Raw genomic sequence first — 20,617 nt, forward strand, 5'->3', positions numbered from 1 at the left:
GGAGGGGACTACAGACACTTTCACCTACTTGGAGGGAGATAATAGAAAGACTAAAGATAAGATGTCCTGTGACTGTTCTTCCCCAAGTCTTTATAAGCTCGTTTGTTCAAAAAGGCATTAGATAGACTTTCTCGGTTTAGAAATTGATTCGCCTGTGTCTGCCACTCTCTTTGGGCTATTATTTTCTAAACTTCTTTCGTCAGTGTATTTTCCGGTGCTAGAAGTTTTTATTACACTCTTCAAAACGGAGTGGCTGAGTACTACCTACTCTCCCAAGGTCTTAGGTATAGAAACGCTACACTTTAGACGACTATAGCACAGTGCCACCTTTCTGAGTAGGAACTGGGGTCCAGCCAGACTCTGATACAAGGTGAAACTGGGTGGTGGCATCAAAATGATTGGATGGGGGGTGGGGAGAGAGAAAGGAGAAGCTAAATAGACAAAAACAGGCAAAGAGCACAGATATAACTCTACAAACATGCGACATCTAGACTGGTCTGGGAAGAAAAGAGCTGCGAGATGCTTTACTCCTTGTACAGGCCTGCGTGTCAACACGGGGCAGTTCTTTCGACTCAGCTGGCGTTCTCTTGGCCGCCACAAATCTTGACCCACCTGAGTTTCTGCTGTACGATGACTGCCGTCCGCCGCGCCTGCCGTCTCCTGCCACATTTTTTATAACTCCGGTAAAACTTCTGGATCAGCACAGCAGCACGCCGGCTCTGCTGGAATTTTTTTTGTTCGTAGTAACTTCGGAATTTGCTCTGGATCAGGATGGCAGCCTGTGTCATCTTTTTATAAAGTGCATACTGCAGGGGGAACAAGAAGAAGCACAGCAGTAACAAGGGGGGCCACGCAGGCCTGGGTGTCCTCTGAGCCCACCAGGTGGGGACGGCAAGGAGGAATACTTTTCCCTTTCTTTTCTTATCCTCTGGGGTTGCATCATTAAAGAGGCAAACTAGGCATCTTTTCACCTACCTTTCCAAAATGCAAAATGTTACTTTAAGGGTTTCCTTCAGACAATGCATTGATTTAAATGTGGGTTTTTTCCCCTCAAATATCAAAATTGTTTGCCCTTTTTGGAAAAAAGTTTTAATGGCAATAAACCGAGACATTTAGGAATCAAAAAAGTATTATTTAGGAAGTAAAACTTGAAATGCCGAAGATGAATATTTCCTCTCCAATTTGGAAACATTTTAAATTAACCTCCCATTTTTAATTGGATGCCTCCCAATTCCTGCTAAGCACAAATCTACTTAGCAGTCAGCATCTGATTTCTAACTAGCATTCCACTCGACAAATTTCTGAGTTACAAGGTCCCAAATACAAGGCTTATCATGAAACGCTGACACCTTTAAGCCATTTTAACCTGCAAAAGATTAATGCTCATAAGACCGACAGTGGGGTGAAGCCATGAAACTTGGAAAGCGGCCCTGGAGCCGGGGACGGCTTGGGAGCCAGGCCCAGCACCCTCCGGCCAGCTTGCCGCAGAGATGGAAAGTGAGGCATGAAGGCACGGGGCGGGGAGGATGGGTCCTCTTCCCTATTAGAGTCCAGGCAGGAAAAATGCAGAGCTCTCCAGATTTTAAAAAAGACTCTGTCCAGATTGCTAACGACATAGGCTACAAGTCTGGGGACAAGAAGTCACAGAGAAGCGCTTTGCTCACAAGAAGGCGACTTACCATCAGAGGGACAAGTATTCCTCAGAAAATCCCTGTGCCTAAGTATCTCTCTGCATGTACGAGGTGGAGTGAGGAAAGGAAACAGACACAGGGCCCTTCTGCAAGAATCCTCTTTAGTCTTATCTGACCCACCTGACATTTTCATTTGGCCAAAAGTCTTTTAAGACAAGAATGCTGCATCCTATGGCGTTTCCATCGCCTTGACCCGTGCGCTCTGCATAGTCAGAACCTCCCGGGCCATGGTGAAGCACGATGGGAAAAAGGGAAATATCTTCAGTGGCTCACAGGGTTCACGGCAATTGTTTTGGATGGATTGTTTAGATGGACACTGGCCAAGAAAATGTCCAATGACTGTTACTGCTGAAACCCACTGCAACGGCATCACCACGTGGTCCCCAGAGGATAGATGTGCTGTGGTGAGGTGGCCGGGCGAGGGGGGTATGCCTACGGAATGACCGTGCCATCTTAATGGCCCCTTCTTGTAGTTGGTGATGGGTGTGAAGTGTGTGACTCTGGTGGAATGGTTTGTGAGAGGACTTGGGTGTATCATTACCTTCAAGGCTATCCATGTCAGCTTGGGGGAGAAACAGAAAATACAAGATTAATGTTAGATTGCCGAATAGAAGGAAATGAAAAACCAGAACCAGAACCAATGAAACTCCCAACAAAAAAAAAAAAAAAAAAAAGGAAAAAAGGCAACCTGGCTACCTTCATGCCTTCCATCTTCCAAAATACTTGTCTTATATTTGTCAGTATTTTTTAAAAAATGCCTTCCGTCTTTCTGGTTGTAGCCAACACTTCTTTGGGAGGGGATTAAAAAAAAAACAACCAAACTCACATTTTGGAATAAATACCTGCTGAAATCACAGACTTGAAACTTTAATTCTGAGTATTGCTCGGGCTAACAACAAGCCAGGATGGTTCCCTGCTCTGGGGCTACAGGGACTGTGGTGTCAGCGTTTACACAATAAACCTTCATTTCCTGGGATCATGAACTCAATGGCTATAAGCTAAAGAGGTTCCCCGCCCCTCACCATTAGAGCTCAATCCTAAAGAAACTTGAGAACATGGCAACCTGAATCAGACAAATGCTAGAAATAACAAGAGAACAGAATCCTGGATTTCTGTGTGGCTGGTATACATCTCAGCATTTATTATTCCTTAAATAAAAATGTAAGACCTACCGAAAGCACAACCTAATAAAAGGTTCTAGAATCTACTGACAGGACCGAGCTTTATTGTATGAACCGGTCAGAACTCAATTCGGCAATTTTTAACATGTTATCACCACCTAGGTGGTTAGAAAGGTCTAATATTTACTTAATCTCTCTGAGCCTCAGCTTCTTCATCTGCAAAATGGAAGTAAAATTGTTTACTTCAGATATTTTTGTAAGGAGAAAATGAGATGATGAGCCTAAAAGATCCAGGACGTACCAGGTGCTCTCTTCCCCATTGAGGGGAGCTACATGACCTTGCAGGTAGTTTCAGAAATAGCAATACTGCACGAAAGAGTAACTCAGATACTCTTCCTGCAACACTTAACTAAGGAATACAAAACAGTCTGGAATACAAAACAGTTTAAGATATTCCGGGCTTCTTCAGATTTTTACAGTTCTTCATTTTAAATTGGATAAGAAGAAGCCAAAAGGAAAAGCTGCTCAGGATTATGTAATGTGTATAATTCAAGGTCAACGATAACAATTAGGATTTACCTACTCCAATCACCATATTAAATTCCCTGGAGTTCTTTAATTACTAATTAGTTTATAGGTAAAATGACTGAGACACAGAGCCTTATTTCAGACACAAATAACTTCCTCAGTATCAGACCAATGCTGCAGGCATGTGACACCACTAAGAGGCCAACGATCTGAACAAAATTTATTTTGCGGCATTAGTTGCAGGTGGCTTTCTGATGGCTTGTTTTTGTTTTTTTCCCTTCTGGAACACTTCCCTTTGGTTTTTAATCAAGGCAATTCAAAGTCAGCCTTTGGATCAGGCACTGGATGTTGTGCTCTTTGCCAAACCACACACCAGACCCCCCAGGCCTGTTTGGATGCTGTGTGAATAAGGCACGTTCCCCTGGCGACCCGAAGCTGGCTCACCTGTTTGTATTTTCTGTAACAACGCTGAATGACAGCTGCTGCCACTTCCTGCTGCTCCCTCAAGGGTCGGCCCTTCAAGGGAAAGTGAGGCAAGAAAAGAAATAATGATGTCGTATAAAAAATGCAACTGTCCCAAGACTTAAATGGAATCATGACTCATTTAATTGACTTTCTCAGAACTGAGACCAGAGGTTTACCAAAATGCAGTGATAAGTTAGAATCAAGATAAATTTAAGAAATGAATTTACAGAATAACTCTCTGATTATTCCTGCTTCTAAATAGAACCATCATATGTGGATGTTAGGAGGCCCAAAACAATATTCATTTTCAAAGTATTTAAAGAATTAGGTATTGCACTATTGGTCCTTGTACATTCCCGCTCTCTGCTCTCTTTCCTAAGATAAAACCAAGTCCTCTACTTTTGTTTTTATTTATTTATTTCTTTATTTTTGACTGCGTTGGGTCTTTGTTGCTGCGCTCGGGTTTTCTCTAGTTGTGGGGAGCGGGGGCTACTCTTCGTTGTGGTGCACGGGCTTCTCATTGCGGTGGCTTCTCCTGCTGCAGAGCACAGGCTCTAGGTGCACGGGCTTCAGTAGTTGTGGCACATAGGCTCCGTGGTTGTGGCTCTCGGGCTCGAGAGCACAGGCTCAGTAGTTGTGGCGCACGGGCTTAGTTGCTCCGCGGCATGGGGGATCTTCCCGGACCAGGGTTCGAACCCATGTCCCCTGCATTGGCAGGCAGCTTCTTTTTTTGTTTTTAGTTAATTAATTTATTTATTTTTGTCTGTGTTGGGTCTTCATTTCTGTGCGAGGGCTTTCTCCAGTTGCGGCAAGCGGGGGCCACTCTTCATCATGGTGCGCGGGCCTCTCACTGTTGCGAGCGCAGGCTCCAGACGCGCAGGTTCAGTAGTTGTGGCTCACGGGCCTAGTTGCTTCACGGCATGTGGGATCTTCCCAGACCAGGGCTCAAACCCGTGTCCCCTGCATTGGCAGGCAGATTCTCAACCACTGCGCCACCAGGGAAGCCCGGCAGGCAGATTCTTAAATGTTAATTAATTAATTTATTTATTTTTGGCTGCGTTGGGTCTTCATTGCTGCGCGCGGGCTTTCTCTAGTTGCAGCGAGTGGGGGCTACTCTTCATTGTGGTGCGCAGGCTTCTCACTGTGGTGGCTTCTCTTGTTGCAGAGCACGGGCTCTAGGCGCACGGGCTTCAGTAGTCGTGGCATGCGGGCTCAGTAGTTGTGGCACACGGGCTTAGTTGCTTTGTGGCATGTGGGATCTTCCTGGACGAGGGCTCGAACCCGTGTCCACTGCATTGGCAGGTGGATTCTTAACCACTGCGCCACCAGGGAAGTCCGAGTCCTCTACTTTTGGATCAATGATTGATGGAAACTGTGGAAGGCTCTGGGCCCTTTCCCACCAAAAATGCACTTTACCATAAAATTTTAGGACAATCAGTCACCAGGCCTCCAGCTAGAAACCCCTGTTCTAGGTCATAAATTCCTTGTGGCAGAGGTGTCAACTTACTTTATATTAATTAGATAATAAATATCCATTATTGTTACCAAGAGTAAGTTCAGATGGTGACAACCATCACACTACTTGTCAGTTTTATTTCACTAAATCTTCTGACAATTATTAATAATCTCATGGGACCTAATTAATAATGTCAAATAACAATTCTATCAATTCAGAAGAAAAAAAAAGAAACAGCATATGTTTTAGTTTGAACGACTCTGACTTTCCCCGATCTTAAGAGTGTCACCACATCAGGACTCTGTTGTCTTTTACCTTGTATTTCCGGAAAGCTGTCTGGACAAGCCTGGCTGCTTCATAGAGTTCTCTCTGTTCGTGATCAGACAGAGTCAGCTGAGCAAATTCATTCTCCACCTTCTCACTGGTAGACGCACTCAGGAATTCAGACCAGTCTGCGGCGGAGGGAAGGCTGGGTTTCTCGAAAGCTATTTCACTGCATGGTGAGCCTACAGGGCTCAGGCTGGTATTAGAAGAAGGGGTTAGAGGCTCGTTATATGCACTTCTGAAACAAGAGGAGACACAGGGGAGAGAGGCTGGTGATTGGTTTGCATGATCCATTGCACGCTGGTCAACGAGACAAGATGGTACCTACTGTGGACCATGTGGACAAGATGGTGCCTACTGTGGACCATGAGGGATATGCCTTCACTCAGTCCAGAGAGCTGCTAAGCAGACTCTGAATGTCCTTCAGTTAGTGACTTCACACTGAGCACCTGTTATGAGTTTAGTACTGTGCTAAGTACTAAATCCACTGAGTCCACTATCCAATCGTGAAACTTCAGTTGAACTGGCGGGGGAACACCAGGATACATTATCTCCTGCACTCTGATGTGGGAAGAAAAATCATGGGAGAGGTGAGGACATGAGGGGGCCTTGGAAGAGGCCATGGAACTCGTCTTAACGCTTCCTTCCTTCCTTGACAACGGCATTCATTACATGGAACTCCTCAGATCCAGTGGGCCTCCGGAGCCTCCACGTAAACCCAGGAACCTGCCCTGGGGAGTGGCCCACAAGCACTACTGACCTGATCTGGGCGGCATTTGGCAGATGGTCTACGTCAGCTAGGTAACCGGCCAGCCAGCTCATTGTACTGCTGATGGTGGCCGCGTCCGTCCTCTCCAATGCCGGGGACTCCGTGGGCACAAAGTTCTCCTGCTTGATCCGCTCAGGGGTGGCTTCGATGATGTGCTCTGCCAAGGTCATCATGTTCACCTGGGGCCCAGAGGTCACAGAACACTCAGGTTAGGGTGGCACCTTAGAGGTTATCCAGGCCTACCCCCACTCCCCCCACCTTGGAAAGAAAGACAGGAGAGAGGGCGGGCTTACACCTCAGTCCAGTACCCTCCCATCTCATCGTAAGGTTTTCCGATTCACCTGAATATGCTGAGATCCCAGATCTGATTACCTCCACATCACAGTTTGGTCCCAAACCTTAAGTCTTTGAGAACATCTGGCTTGTGCCTACTTTCTACTCTCAGCTAGGATCAACCAGTTAAGGATGCTAGGACTGGGCAGTCCTGATCATATTATTGTAGTGACACTACTGGTTACCTGACCACCATCACCCCATTTTGCCTTGCCCAGAGAACCCCAGTTTTGTAGACAGCAGCAATGGGCCAACATCCAGGGGACAGCTCGTGATGGATACAAGCCAACTGTCCTAATCCCCTTCTTGGTTTCCCACCTTCTGTGCACCAACAGGGGGAGGATCCGTGACCCACTTCTGGACAGGAGACTGCACAGAAGTCTGCTGGGTGGGCTCTGGGCAAAGCTTTTGCTTTCCTGATGAAAGGTTATCGATGCACCTGGCCCTTTCCCCTCCTCTTCCTGCTCTGACTACAGATGAGCTCCAGAAGCCACATTACAACAACAAAGCAACAAGCACGAAGAGGAAAGGCAAAAGAACATAAAATCCAGAAAAAATCCTGGTCCCGGACGGCATTATTGAGCAACGGAACCTCCGGACTTCTATGAGAAAAATAAGTCATTTTCTTATTAAACCACTGGAGTTAGGTTGCTGATACCTGCACCCAAAATACATCCCTAATGGATACATTTAGGAATCCTCAAAACTAGTCTGGAGTAGATATATTTGGTCAGAATCAGAGATATGACTTTGTTTTTAAAAGTTTCCTTGCACATCTCTTGAAAATGGAAGTTGAAATATAGCAGTTTAAGTTTTGAAGTGAATTGAAAATGTTCTGAAAGGATCTATACAAAAATGACAAAATGCTTATCTTACAACATGCGTGAACCTGAAAAACATTATGCTAAGTGAAAGAAGCCAGACACAGAGTATGACAGTTTATGATTCCATTTATACAACATTTCTAGAAAAAGCAAAATTCTGGGGGAGAGAAATCAGATCAGTGGTTGCCCAGGGCTGGTATGGGAACAGAGGGTGACTGCAAAGGGGCACAGGGAACTTTTGGGGTGTGATGGAAGTGTTCTAAATGGGACTGCGATGATTGCACAGCTGTATAAATTCACAAGAGTTCTTTACACTGGACACTTAAAGTGAGTGAATTTTATGGTATGTAAATTACACCTCAATAAAACTCTTAAAAACACTTATCTTAGGTAATTTTCTAAATATTCAATGAAGAACAAGAATTATTGTAACAGGAATAAAAATGAAAACATTTAAGGAAAAAATATCACAGTTTTTCCTTTCCTTCTATATTGGCTTTCTTGGTTTGTGAGTCAAACAGGAGGAGGTAAGTCCTACCTTGATTTTTTTTTCATGAAAGTATTAAAAAGTGGAATTTCTGGAGACTGAAGGTTATAACTATCTGTAGTCACTCCTCTCCCAAATCCTCTATCATATAAACACGTGTCAGTGTAAGAACACCTTAATATCATAATAAATGCAACATTCTGAGAAACCAAGTAGCTGATTTTTCATTGTGATAGCTACAAAAGGCAATGGAATTTAAATGCCTTTCAGGTTTTTTATTCAAATGATGTTGGGTTTTTATTTAAATTCTCTTTGGGTCCTAGTATATGAGCAGTTTTCATAAATGGTCTTGGATGTCTAAAAAGAACACTGATATGTATATTTACTATGTGTATTCATACATCTACATAATTATATATATCATATATTAAATATACATAGTCAAACTTTCTAATTGTACTGTCAATATTTTCATATCCTCTTCATACTTGAGCTGACAAATTTTGAAACAGTTGTGTTAGTCTCACATTATGATTATAGTTATGGTTCCACATTTCTTCATCTTTACTTGCTTTAATATTTAGAAGCTATGTTGTTAGGTGCATAATGGCTCATTACAGTCATATCGTTTTGACAAATTATATATATATATATATATATACTATTTGCCTTACCTGTACTTTTTATCTTTTTTCTTTTTATTTTCATTTGTCTGTTATATCTTTACCTAACACATCATTTTCACTCTTTCTGTTTCATTTCATTTTAATTCTTTTACAAGCAGTATATGGTATATTTTGCTTCCTTTTTTTTTTTTTTTTTTTTTTTTTTTTTACCCAATCTGAGAATCTTTTAATAGAATTAACAGTTTCCAACGTGGGAATCAGTCACGTTTGAAAATATTCCTATAATATTATGTTATAGAGTATTATTTCTGTTGTTGCTTTTTTCTTTATTACCATTACTGAACTTTTCCTGAATGGGCCAAATTTTCTTTTTTCCCCTTTATATGACATAGAAATTCTGTAGCCTGTTTTTACACTACCTATTAACTTGACATTTCTAACAAGCATATTTCAGGCTACACATATCTATCAATATCATAATTGGAACAAACTTTGATTTTCCCTGGACAGGGGAACTGCTTTAATACACTTTACCTTCCTTTCCCTACCTCCCTGGTTTCGTTAAAACAACTTAGAATCTTAGTTCTAGGTTACTTTTTGAAACATTATTCTTCTTTTATTTAAAGAATTGCTTATCATGCAACCACACTATCAATAATTATTCAGAGATATCAGTATTACTGGTTTTACTGTTCACTCCTGCAGGAACTCTGGCTTGCCATTTCTTGAATTATTTCATTAATTTTAATTGTTAATTTTTTCATTTGGCTAAAATGCTTCTTTAGACTGCTGCTTTTTTCATAGGTATGTGCTCTTAAATTAGTAAAATATTCTCTGAAGTTTCTGTGAAAATATAAAGTAGATTTTTTTTAGGTTATTTTCTATTTCCTGCATCAACTGTTTCAGTAAGGGTCAGTTGCTCTAAAGCTGTGCTATCCAATGGCTATTCAAACTTAATTAAACTTAAGTAAAATCAGAAATTCAATTCCCGATTCACACTGAATACATTTCCAATGCTCAGTACCACTCATGGCCACTGGCTACCATACTGGACAGGGCAGACATAGAATGTTTCCATCACTGCAGAAAGTTCTGGTGGACAGTACTGTTCTAGATGCTCATCTTAGTTCCCCTCTTTTAAGCTGCTGATTTTCATAGTCTGGTGATTTATTATTATATGTTTATATTTATCAATATTGTTCTAGATTGCTCAGAATTAATATCTAGTATGGGCTCCATCAGAAATTGTTTAAAACAGGGCTTTAACTATGGCAGGTCAAACCCAGCTAGCTAACTATTTGTGTAAATAAAGTTTTATTGGCACATGGCCAACTCATTTGTTTAATATTGTCTAAGGCTGCTTTTGTGCTACAAAGGCAGACTGAATAGTCATGACGAAGTCTGTATTGCCCACAAAGCCTGAAATATTTACTACTTGGCCCTTTCCAGAAAAAATGTGCCAACCCCTCATCTCAAATATTATTTGATTTCCTGAGGAAGGCCTCCCCACAATGGTAGTGGTTGGTAGATCAGTAGCGGGGCGCCCACCACTCACCAGGGATGGAAACATACTGTTAAGTGTGCATGATTCTTGTCCTGTGCTAAACAGTGGGGGCTGGTAGGAAGGGTCCCCTGGGATGCAATGAACAGGAGTGTTTTAGCAACCAGACCTATCTAGGAATGCTGTCTGGGATACGAGATCCCCATTATTTCTACAGGCACAGGTGCCCTCGTGAATTTCTTATGGGAGCTTTCTCCTTTTGTATTTGTTTTGGATTCTATCAATGGGAAGAGGGAAAGAGAGGAAGTCAGACACATGTTCTGAGGATGCTCATTTTGTCCTCCCCATAGAGTATATTTTAATGAATGGAATTTGCTTGTTTAAGAGCCTAACCTCAAATTTACTTCAGTATGTATTCTCTTAATCTATAACAACTGTGATGCTCTAAAAGGATCCTGGATTTATTATAAAAGTAGTCAATTATCAGCTTTAGGGATATTCCACTGCACCTCATGAGAGCCTCAGATGAAATATGCCTTTACAAGAACTAGACGCTTGCTGTGCTTATCAAATCACTTACATCATTCCAATTCTACCCACAGGCCTCCTGTTTTAGCCATTATCAGGCCGTGACTCTAACTAGCACTTAAAACAGCAAAATCAGTCACCCTGGATGCAAGGAGGAAGCAAAAGACTTATTGTAGGAGTTTTGAGGAGCTAGTACAAGGCTCTACTGAGATCTGGGTCCCTGGTATTTAGGCCCTGTTCACAATGCTTGACTCACAAGTGAAAATGTGGCCCAAGTAAAGAAGACACTCCAAAATTCTGATATATAAGCCCAGACTTCGAACCTTTCACTGGTGAGAAGATGACATGACCTCTGGAAATTGGCAGTAAAGACCAAGGAAGCTAGGACGGATGGACCAGCCTCTGCAGGTGTACCTTCCCCACGCTCACCTGTATATCATCCATGGGTTGTGAGCACTCCTCACTTTCTGCACTATCACGGTAGGACCCCAGCTCTGTGTTCACCACCTCTCTGTGAGCCATCATCAGGACACTCACTGGTTCCCGTGGACGCACCTGTGAAGGTGTTGCATCCTTTCCTACACTGGTCCCCTTCGGACTTCCAGTCACCTGTACTGTAGACACACCAATGTAAAGATCTTTGGAATTCCACTTTACTACCGGCTGAGATCCAGAGGCTTGGAATCCTGCAGTCTCTGGAGTGGGAGGGGAGATTTCCCGGCTGTAGTCCCTCACTCCTTCACTGGGGCTGATTGTCTCGGGGACAGACTGCTTAGAACTAGGGCTCTGCTTCCTGATATTTGGCTGTTCCAGACTCAGTGCAGTGGAAAGCAGCTTCTCCTGCCTCGCCTGGAAGTACTCAGGGCTCAATTTATGCTTTTTGGGAGCTGGATAATCTTTGTGGCTCTCACTGCTGGAGTAATTAGAGGGTTCAGACCGAGGTCTTCTCAGCTCTGAAAAGTACAGTAGAAAGGACAGTCAGGATAGGCGATACAATTAGGAATCCTAAAGAATTAACACTTTCTCTATGCCTGAGAGACACAAAGTGCAAAGCCAGAACTCAAGACATGTCCCTAACATTTCAATATTCCCCAGCAGCCTATACTATATTCAGATAATCCTCCTCCAAAATCTGTAGTTCTTTCTTGCATGAACATAGATTTTTTTTTTTTTTTTTTGCTACTTTCTGCAGTTTTGGGGTGGGATGGGCCGGGGGAAGCACTAGGCATTCTAATAACTAAAAGGAAAATTAGAAACACTAAAAAAAAAAAAAAAAACCCCAAACCCTTAAATGTATGTGAATATCCTATGGACTTTTCTGAGGGTAGCTGCATGACAGCAAAAGGGAAATCTGCCAAGTTCTGAGATGTAATCATTGGAAATGTTTACCTGGATTGGTACTTGCAATGACGGTGACTCCTTTGGGTATTTCTGGGGAGTGGATTGTTTCACTGTGCCACTGGGTCATCCAGCTCTCTGCACTGGGTTCCTCACTTGCAGGACAGTGGATTCTGGGGTTCTGTCCAAGCTGAGCCTGCTCGTCCCTCTGCAGGTGCTCCAGACACTCTGCTAATTTCACATGACCCCTTGACCTGGCAATTCCCAAAGGCAGCCTTCCTAGAGAGTCCGGAATAGAGATAGCCCGACGGTCCCACTTGTACAGCACGACAGCTGCTTCTAAGTGCCCGAGAGCACATGCCCACATCTGAAAAAAAAAGAGAGACAAAGCGAGCTTCCTCAATACGAGTTAAAAAACATATTTGACTTTTGCCATTGCTGCCAACCGACACATTGGTCCTCGGCACCGATCTCAATGGGGCCATAAAACGTTACCATGACAAAGTAGCTCTGATACATGTCGTACGTTCAATGAGGGATAATACAAAGGGAACCAAGCACATCCTTATGCCAGCCTAGAAAAACAGTTCGGGGAATAAATGAACTCATTTCTTACCAGAGGAGTACAGGAGAAGTGGTCCACATTCAAGGGGTCAACCTCCAGTTCCAAATCAATGCTATCTGCATGCTTTGTGCTGGAACGAACAGCACCAGAAATTACTGCACAATGAATCCACGTTAAAAAATACCAGAACGTTATGAAACCCACAGAGATGAAACCAAACTGGGCGACTCACATTCCTGGCATGAAGAAATAGAGCCCCAGACTCCCTAGGGTGCTCTGGGCTCTCCGTTTTGCCAGAGGCCCAGGGGAAATAAAAAGTCCAATGTTTAGTTCAGCATCTCACTCAGGACTTCTCGGGCAGAAGTTCATAGAACTTCTTGGAACTGTCCACAGAGAGAGCCCTTTGCTCTCAGGCTACCATGCTCCCCGAATGGCCAGATTTCCCTCCACCAGTGGACACCCTAAGAGGAAAGGCCTGCTGAGGGGTGAGGATGACAGCGGCCGTCTGGCCCCAGCCTTACCGCCATTTGATCAGGGTCTGGATGAGGGTGGCGTAACCCTGGGCTGCGGCCAGGTGGAGGAGGGTCATTCCACGGAAAGTCTTTGAGTGGATCAGATGCTTGGACTTTGCCCAGCAGGCCCGGCTCATCATCTTCTCGCACACGACAACCACGCGGCTCTCAAAGCAGCTCCCCAGGGTCCCGGGGCCAGATGCGCACTGTAATGAAATGGCACGTGTTCCGATCGGAGGACCAAAGGCCCTGTACCAAGTCAGCATTCGGATGCCGGGGTGGGAAACCAGCGCATTATGATTTGCAGCGGAAAACGGGAAGCATGAAGCTGAAAATAAGACATCTCGAAAGGGAGAACAGAACGTGCCGTGTCCAGCTCAGCGGCACATGTCCGCAGCCGGGCACACAGCAATTTTTTGTAACTCTAAGGACATCAGAGTCCGTCTGCTGCAGCTGACGCTCTGATTGCGAGCTTCGTGCTGATCCAGCTCAGGGAAAGTATATACTGCTAAAAAAGAAACGAACAGAAAATGTGGCCCCAGCCTCCCAGCTGAAGGAAACAGTGCAGGCAGTAAACTGTCAGGGGAGAGCAAGGCAGGGTAACGTGTGCTTCCACCACCGGCTGCCTGGAGCTTTTGATTCCTCTGCTCCTTCTGAAGGAGAATTAAGTCACTTAGATGGGGATTTTTCTCCCTAAAGAAGCACTTAGAAATATCCAGTAATACATTTGCAACAACATGGATGGACCTTGAGGGCGTTACATTAAGTGAAATAAGTCAGAGAAAGACAAACACTGTATGATGCCACTTATATGCGGAATCTTAAAACACACACACACACACACACACACAGAGAAGCCTCCTGACTTCATAGATACAGAGAACAGCCTGATAGTTGCCAGAGGTGGGGGGAGGAGGTGGGAGAAATGGGTGAAGGGGGTCAAAAGGTATAAACTTCCAGTTATAAAACAAATAAGTCCTGGGGATGCAATGTACAGCATGGCAACTATAGTTCATAAGACTGCACTGCATACTGGAAAGTTGCTAAGACAGCAGATCTTAAAAGTTCTCATCACAAGGAAAAAAAAAATTGTAACTATGTGTGATGATGGATGTTAACTAGGCTTGTCATGGTGATGATTTGGCAAAATGGATACAAATACTGAATCATCATGTTGTGCACCCGAAACTAGTATGATATTATATGTCAATTTTATCTCAATTGAAAAAAACAGATTTTAAAAAATCCAGTAATAATCCAGTCCTTTATATAAAGCAAAAAGGACACTGGGGAAGGCATGAGAGGCCTCGAAATTTAAGCGTTCTTGCTAACCACAGAGGAACACGAGAAAGAGAAATTCACTCATGTTAGCCACCTGGCTTTCTTCTCTTTTTTGTAAAAGGAGGTTGTGAAAGAAGAAAAATTAAATCAAAGTTAGGAACCTCAACAGCTTATCTGAGTCTCTGCTCTAGCACTTTTACGTTTCACCCCCACCCCCCACTGCTCCACCCCGAATAAATGGCCCTTCTGGTCTAATTCTCCTCTCTGGTATTATTTTAAAGGTATTTTGTCCAGTTACAAACCCCATGAAATTCAATTGCTACAGAAACGTTGTTGCTCTTCATTGTTTTTTGATTTGAAATCTGGAAAAAAAAATGGCTGCAAAAATAAAAAGGCAGAGGATGGTTAATGTCACCCTCGCTAGAACTGTCGTGACACGTTTAGAGGAGCACAGTCGTGCAACCCCGACCTGCAGCAGAATGACCTTGACTCGAAAGGCCCAGGCACAGCTGCTCTATACACACCAGACAGACACATTCAGGGGCACACGGAAGTCACTGGGTAGTGAGCAAAGAGGGAATTTGTTTGCATTAACAAAAATAGCTCCATCTCTATCACATAAGGTGGACACAGATATTTATTGAAGCCAGCTTAAACTGATGAAAGAGTATTCAATAGCAGTTAATATGGGATCAGACAATAGGCCAGTTGCCAGAGAGGTGAGCTATAAAATGACACTACTCTCCATTCCCTTTATGCAGGCTTTGTTGGTGAAAGAAAAAGGATTTCATGGGAATCTCTTATTTTAGCCGTGAGATAGACAGTAAATAACGTTTACTTCTTTTTATAAAGCAGTAGTATCCGGCGGACAGGAAGCCTTAATAATATTTTACTTTGTGCCAAGTCTTTCCTTTTCCATTGATTTCTGAAGATAGGAGAGAAATAAGAAGGAAACTCCTGGAAAAAGGTTAGTTTCAGGGGTGTGGTACCGTATGCTTTGTTTTCATCTATTGTGATGAAATAGATGTGTTTCATCTATTATTAAAAATATTACTAATACTTGATATTTACAAGGATCATAAAACTCCAAATGTTCACTTTAAAATATAATTGTTCAGAAAAAAATCAACATTCATCTTGAAGAGAAAGAGGGGGAATTATTTGAGGTTTTTAGGTGATGTCTCAGTGGTGGAGGTAAGAAACACCATCAGTCCCTTTAAATTCATTCTAGGGGACTTCCCTGGTGGCGCAGGGGTTAAGAATCCGCCTGCCAACGCAGGGGAAAACGGGTTTAATCCCTGGTCCGGGAAGATCTCACATGCCACAGAGCAACTAAGCCTGTGCGCCACAACTACGGAGCCCACGCTCCTAGAGCCCGTGTTCCGCAACAAGAGAAGCCACCGCAATGAGAAGCCCACGCACTGCAACAAAGAGTAGCCCCCGCTCGCCGCAACTAGAGAGAGCCCGCGCGCAGCAATGAAGACCCAACAAAGCCAAAAAAATAAATCAATTAATTAAAAAATTTTATTCTAGGGCCTCCTGAAAAATAATTTCTGCCTAGGAAACTTCCCCAAAATGAAGCTCCTAAATGAAATTGACATAAAGCCTTCAAGACTAATGGGACTCTAAAATAATATTTGATGATTTCCCTGTACCTGACAATAATAATGCATTCATCACGGAACTGATGAAAAAGCATTTGTAACAACGACAGAACGTATAATGTTCTACTATTCTGCACTGAAAAATTACAGAAACAGTTTCTCTGGGCCCTTATAAAACAATTATGTTTTCTATTTATACTTAAGATAAAGATAGAACACAAAACACAAAATAGGCTCTAATTGAACTCAGCCCAGCGAATCTGAGTCATCTCTTGGCCTCTGTTCCGTCACTGGATGCCCGCCCTCCCGCTGGCAGGTGACTGCAGTGATTTCTGAGATCAGTAAGTGACTCAAGGCTTAGGAAGGTGAACCACTGAGAAGCCTCACAGTCCAAGGCCTCTTCCCTAACACACAGAGTTGGATACTCAGAAACACAGGGACTACAAAGCACCCCCCTGCCTTTCGCCTCTTCCAGGAAGGGTGCCAGCAGCAGCAGAGAAGGGACTTGTGATCGACAGCCTTGCACATCAAGAAAACATCAGACACCATGAAAGGCGACAGTCCGCGCAGACTCGTACCTGAGCTTGGCCTCCTCCGTTCCCACTCCCGCTGCCCCCTCCGCTGCTCCCTCCTCCGCTCCCCTGCTTGTGCTGTTGGGACCCGGTCATCTCAGCCATCCTCCTTTCCATCTGCTCCAGTCGCTCCAGGATGGACATCCTGAACTGGTTATCTAGGGCAGAACAAGGAAGAGTGAGGTTGTGTTCTGGAAGAAGGGCCATTGACACGTGGCCTAGGCGAGCCTGCAGGACGGGCATCCAGGATGGCCACCGGCCCAACCGAATCACCGGGCTTTGTCCAGGCTGGATTTCTCCAGCGCGGTAGTGACCCTGACACTTCACATAAGACCGCAGCCTCGACAGCAGCCTGAAGTTCTCAGCGAAAGGAACAGAAAACCCCTTTTTGTCAAGGTCCTGGTTTCAGGTTCCTGGACCTCATTTCTTTGGCAAATTCCCCAGTGGAAACCTTGAAGAGAGATCTGGTTGACAGGCCCCTAGAGCAAACAAATGAAATGAATACAATTTAATTTAAATCACTGGAAGAAAGCAATCACTATGGGAAAGAAGAACACACACAACCCCACACAGATGTAGATACTTGGATTTTTTTTTTAAGTAGTATCTTTTACCCACACACTGGAAAGAAATATATATATTTTTTATTTTCTGATCCAGGCTCTAGCCACAGACACACACATACATTAGAGCTGGGTTAGGTAAGAGCAAATGCAAAGGCCCTGAGGCAGAACGTTCCAGGAGCGGAAGCCATGTGGCTGGACCACAGCAGAGAGGAGAGCAGAAGATGAAGCTGGAGGGGGGTAAGGACCAATCAGGACACAGTTAAGAACACTGGCTGTGCCATAGAATAGTTGTGTAACTTTGAACAAAACCTTCGGTGTCTCAGTTTCCTTAACTCTTTTTTTGTTTGTTTTTTGGGGTTTTTTTTGCAGTACGCAGGCCTCTCACTGTTGTGGCCTCTCCCGTTGCGGAGCACAGGCTCCGGACGCGCAGGCTCAGCGGCCATGGCTCACGGGCCCAGCCGCGGAGTGGGATCTTCCCGGACCGGGGCACGAACCCGCGTCCCCTGCATCGGCAGGCGGACTCTCAACCACTGCGCCACCAGGGAAGCCCTCCTTAACTCTCAAATGGGGACAGTAACTGTCCTTACCTCCGAGGGGTGTTGAGAGAATTTAATGACCTAACAGATGAAAATGCTCAGGACACGGGTAAGTCCCAGATAAGTGCGCCAGCCATCAGCATCACCTTGTGGCATGTGAATGAAATGTCTTGGGAAATGGATCAAACAGCTGTGACAACATAGTTCTTCCTAAAAATTGCTAATGGCATCACTATTTTCAAAATACAGCCAACTGAATCATAAAAAGGAGACCCTTGGAGGAGAAATATTTTATCAGCGTTCCTTGCCATCCTGACTGTAAATCCTGACACGAGTGAGTAAAGTGTGTCGATCCTACGAGAGATTAAAAAGTGGACGGAGCTAACACTTACCGAATCCGTGCCAGTCACTGTAAATAACTTTACAAATGTTAACTCATTTACCCTCACGGCCATTGTGTGAGGTCGGTCCTGTCACTGTCTTCATTTCACAGATGAGGACACTGAGGCATGAAAAGATACCTAGCTTATCCATCTCCAGGACCCGGAGCTTAGCCCCCATGTGACAAAAGGAAGGGAAAGTTATGGGAAGAGAAGATGCACAAGGATTAGAAGGTCTTACCCTAGGGAACAGAACTTTTTTCTCAAAATAAAAATATAGTAAATACCTGTTTCACGGGGAAGTTTTCAATACCGAATGTCAAACTGATCTCACTTTTCTAAACCACAAAAGCAAGAGGAGGTAGACTGCTTTTCAAGAATTGTGGTATTATTTTCTTAGTAAGCTATTTCCAGGAACAACATGAGAGGAAAAAAATCCTTCCTCTTTAAAAGTGAAAGGTAACGTCTCTCTGTTCCAATTTCATGCAGACAGATGTGACGAACTCTGAGGACCCTCTGAGCATCTCAGTGGCACAGTCACGGGTGGGGGCGTAACCCTGAATGGATCTGCTTGTGGTGCACTGGCCATGGCCGTGGTCATCCTGTGACCACTAACGGAAAACAAAGTGACTTCAGAGTTGATTCTAGAATCCTTACTCCATGCCCTCCTCATTAGAAAATGGAAATTTTGTAGAATGTGGGACTTCTCCATCTGGAGCCAACTGAGGACAGAGAACTTTACCTTTCAAAAAAGAGTGTGACCCCAAGTGGAGCAGCAGTTATCCTTCGTGGTACGTTTATAAACCCTCCCTGCTTCCTGCTGATCCTGCTAGCCAGACAACCACTCATCTCTGAACCCACCCAGAGACCCACACTCATCCCACTGAAACAGCTGAAGCCTCTAGCCATGTTCTGATGATCTCTTCTGCCAGCCTGCAAATCTTGCACCTATTAAGTGAGTGTTCAGAATCCGATTCGCTCCTCTCGGAGATCGGTTTGCGCTTGTCTGGAGCACAGTGGCCAAGATTAACATGCCATGTCATGCCAAGGGGCAGAAGCGCACAGAGCTTGTCACCCGGCTGTGCTCAGCCCGTCGGGGTGGCTCTGTTCCGGCTGCGGCGGTGACAGTGCAGGTAGCCCCGGCTCGTCCCCCCACCTCCACCCATCCCCCACCCATCCCCTGCCAAGCGTGGACACTGCAGACCGACCCTCCCCGACATCGCAGAGCCAGGCCCTGCCAATGCATCTCCCCGCCAAAAGACTGTCACCATGACGCCTTGTCTGCCCCAGGGGTCACTGGCTCCTGCCTCTGGGCTGCGTGTCCAGCTTCGGCGCCACAGTGGACCGTGCAGTCGGCTCTTGCCTGTGATTAAGCTGCTCTGAGAAGCACTTCGCGAAGATACTCAGAAGCAGTTTTTTGCCTCTTAAGAAAATTATATCGTGCAGAACGGTATCTCTGAGCCTCTTGACTCCAAAGGGGGGAGGTAGTGATGATTAAAACATGAAACAACTGAGCTGGCATCCCAGAGTGAGGTCTGGGCCGCCCTGTGAATCAAGAATCGGAGCCTTCCTGATCATACTTCCTTTCCTCTGTAAGGCTTCCTCAGATGGATAAAATGATGGCCTCCAACTCTCCATGACTAGCAAGTCAAAAGCAACAACTTGGTGCTTGTTTCGGGCTTTACAGTTTTGTTAACTAAAACATTATAGTAAAACACTTGGCAGATTCGGAGCTGTCTCTCATCTTAATTGTATACTGTGTGAAATTATAGGATGAGGGTAAAACAATTAGAAGCAAAAAACTTTTTCTGATTAAAAAAGTACATTTAAAGATCTATTTGTTCAGGCACAAATATTTATTGAGCACCTACTGTGTACCAGGCACTGGGAGATGGCTTAGTGAAGAGATCCCTGTGCTCCTTTGTTGGCCAACAAATAACTTCTGCAGCCTGAATGAACCTGGGTTGTTAAATTAATGCACTGTGGAGGCGGGGAGGAGCGGAAAACAAATAACGTACAGATTGAGGGGGCTGATGAATTTGGCCGCAGTCTTGCCCATGATGTTTCAAACAGAGCCAACAGTGATTCAGCTTTGAGGGGTTGCAACCCCCCTGTCCTTAGGACAGTCTGAGTGAAGCGACTGGACTGCTCCCTCGTGAGACCCGGCTGCACGGCAAGTAAGCTGAGGGCACCCACTTCCCGAAGCACATGAGCCTCCAGGGTTATACGTCTGGGTGCCCCCTGTGGCGGCAGTGGTGTCTGGGTGCGTACACTCCGGCTCGTGCCCTCCGCAGGCACTGTGCCACCCGAGCGGAGGCGTCTGCTCAGCCTAGTGGTTCTCAGGTGTCAGCAGGCGTCAGAATCACCCAGTGGGCTTTTTGAAACACACTGGTGGGGGCAATGCCCAGCTTGTTTTGGTGTTAGTGTTGGTGTTGGTTTTGCTAGGTTTGGGTGAGCCTAGAGGTTGCATTTCAAACACGTTCTCAGGTGATGCTGATGCTTCTGGTCTGAGACCCCATTTCAAGAACTGCTGCTCTAAGACCCCAGCCTCCTTCCTCAAGAATGAATCCTCTTTCCACCCCAGTGCTTGTTAAAGAAGGACCCCAGGAC

The 20,617-nt window shown here is 44.6% G+C and overlaps 1 protein-coding gene across 1 annotated transcript in view; it reads right to left on the reverse strand.

Annotated features, from left to right (window-relative positions):
* CAMTA1 (calmodulin binding transcription activator 1) overlaps positions 1-20,617 on the reverse strand; it is a 904,314-nt gene that overhangs the window by 15,574 nt on the left and 868,123 nt on the right. Inside the window, 10 exon segments of the mRNA XM_081215072.1 lie at positions 613-806; positions 2,233-2,253; positions 3,785-3,856; positions 5,577-5,823; positions 6,346-6,533; positions 11,083-11,606; positions 12,043-12,358; positions 12,608-12,686; positions 13,078-13,274; positions 16,532-16,683. Of these exon segments, the coding sequence (XP_081071198.1) occupies positions 613-806; positions 2,233-2,253; positions 3,785-3,856; positions 5,577-5,823; positions 6,346-6,533; positions 11,083-11,606; positions 12,043-12,358; positions 12,608-12,686; positions 13,078-13,274; positions 16,532-16,683 (1,990 nt within the window).

The sequence above is a fragment of the Mesoplodon bidens genome (assembly GCF_964165515.1).
Source record: "Mesoplodon bidens genome assembly, chromosome: 2".
NCBI lineage: Eukaryota > Metazoa > Chordata > Mammalia > Artiodactyla > Ziphiidae > Mesoplodon > Mesoplodon bidens.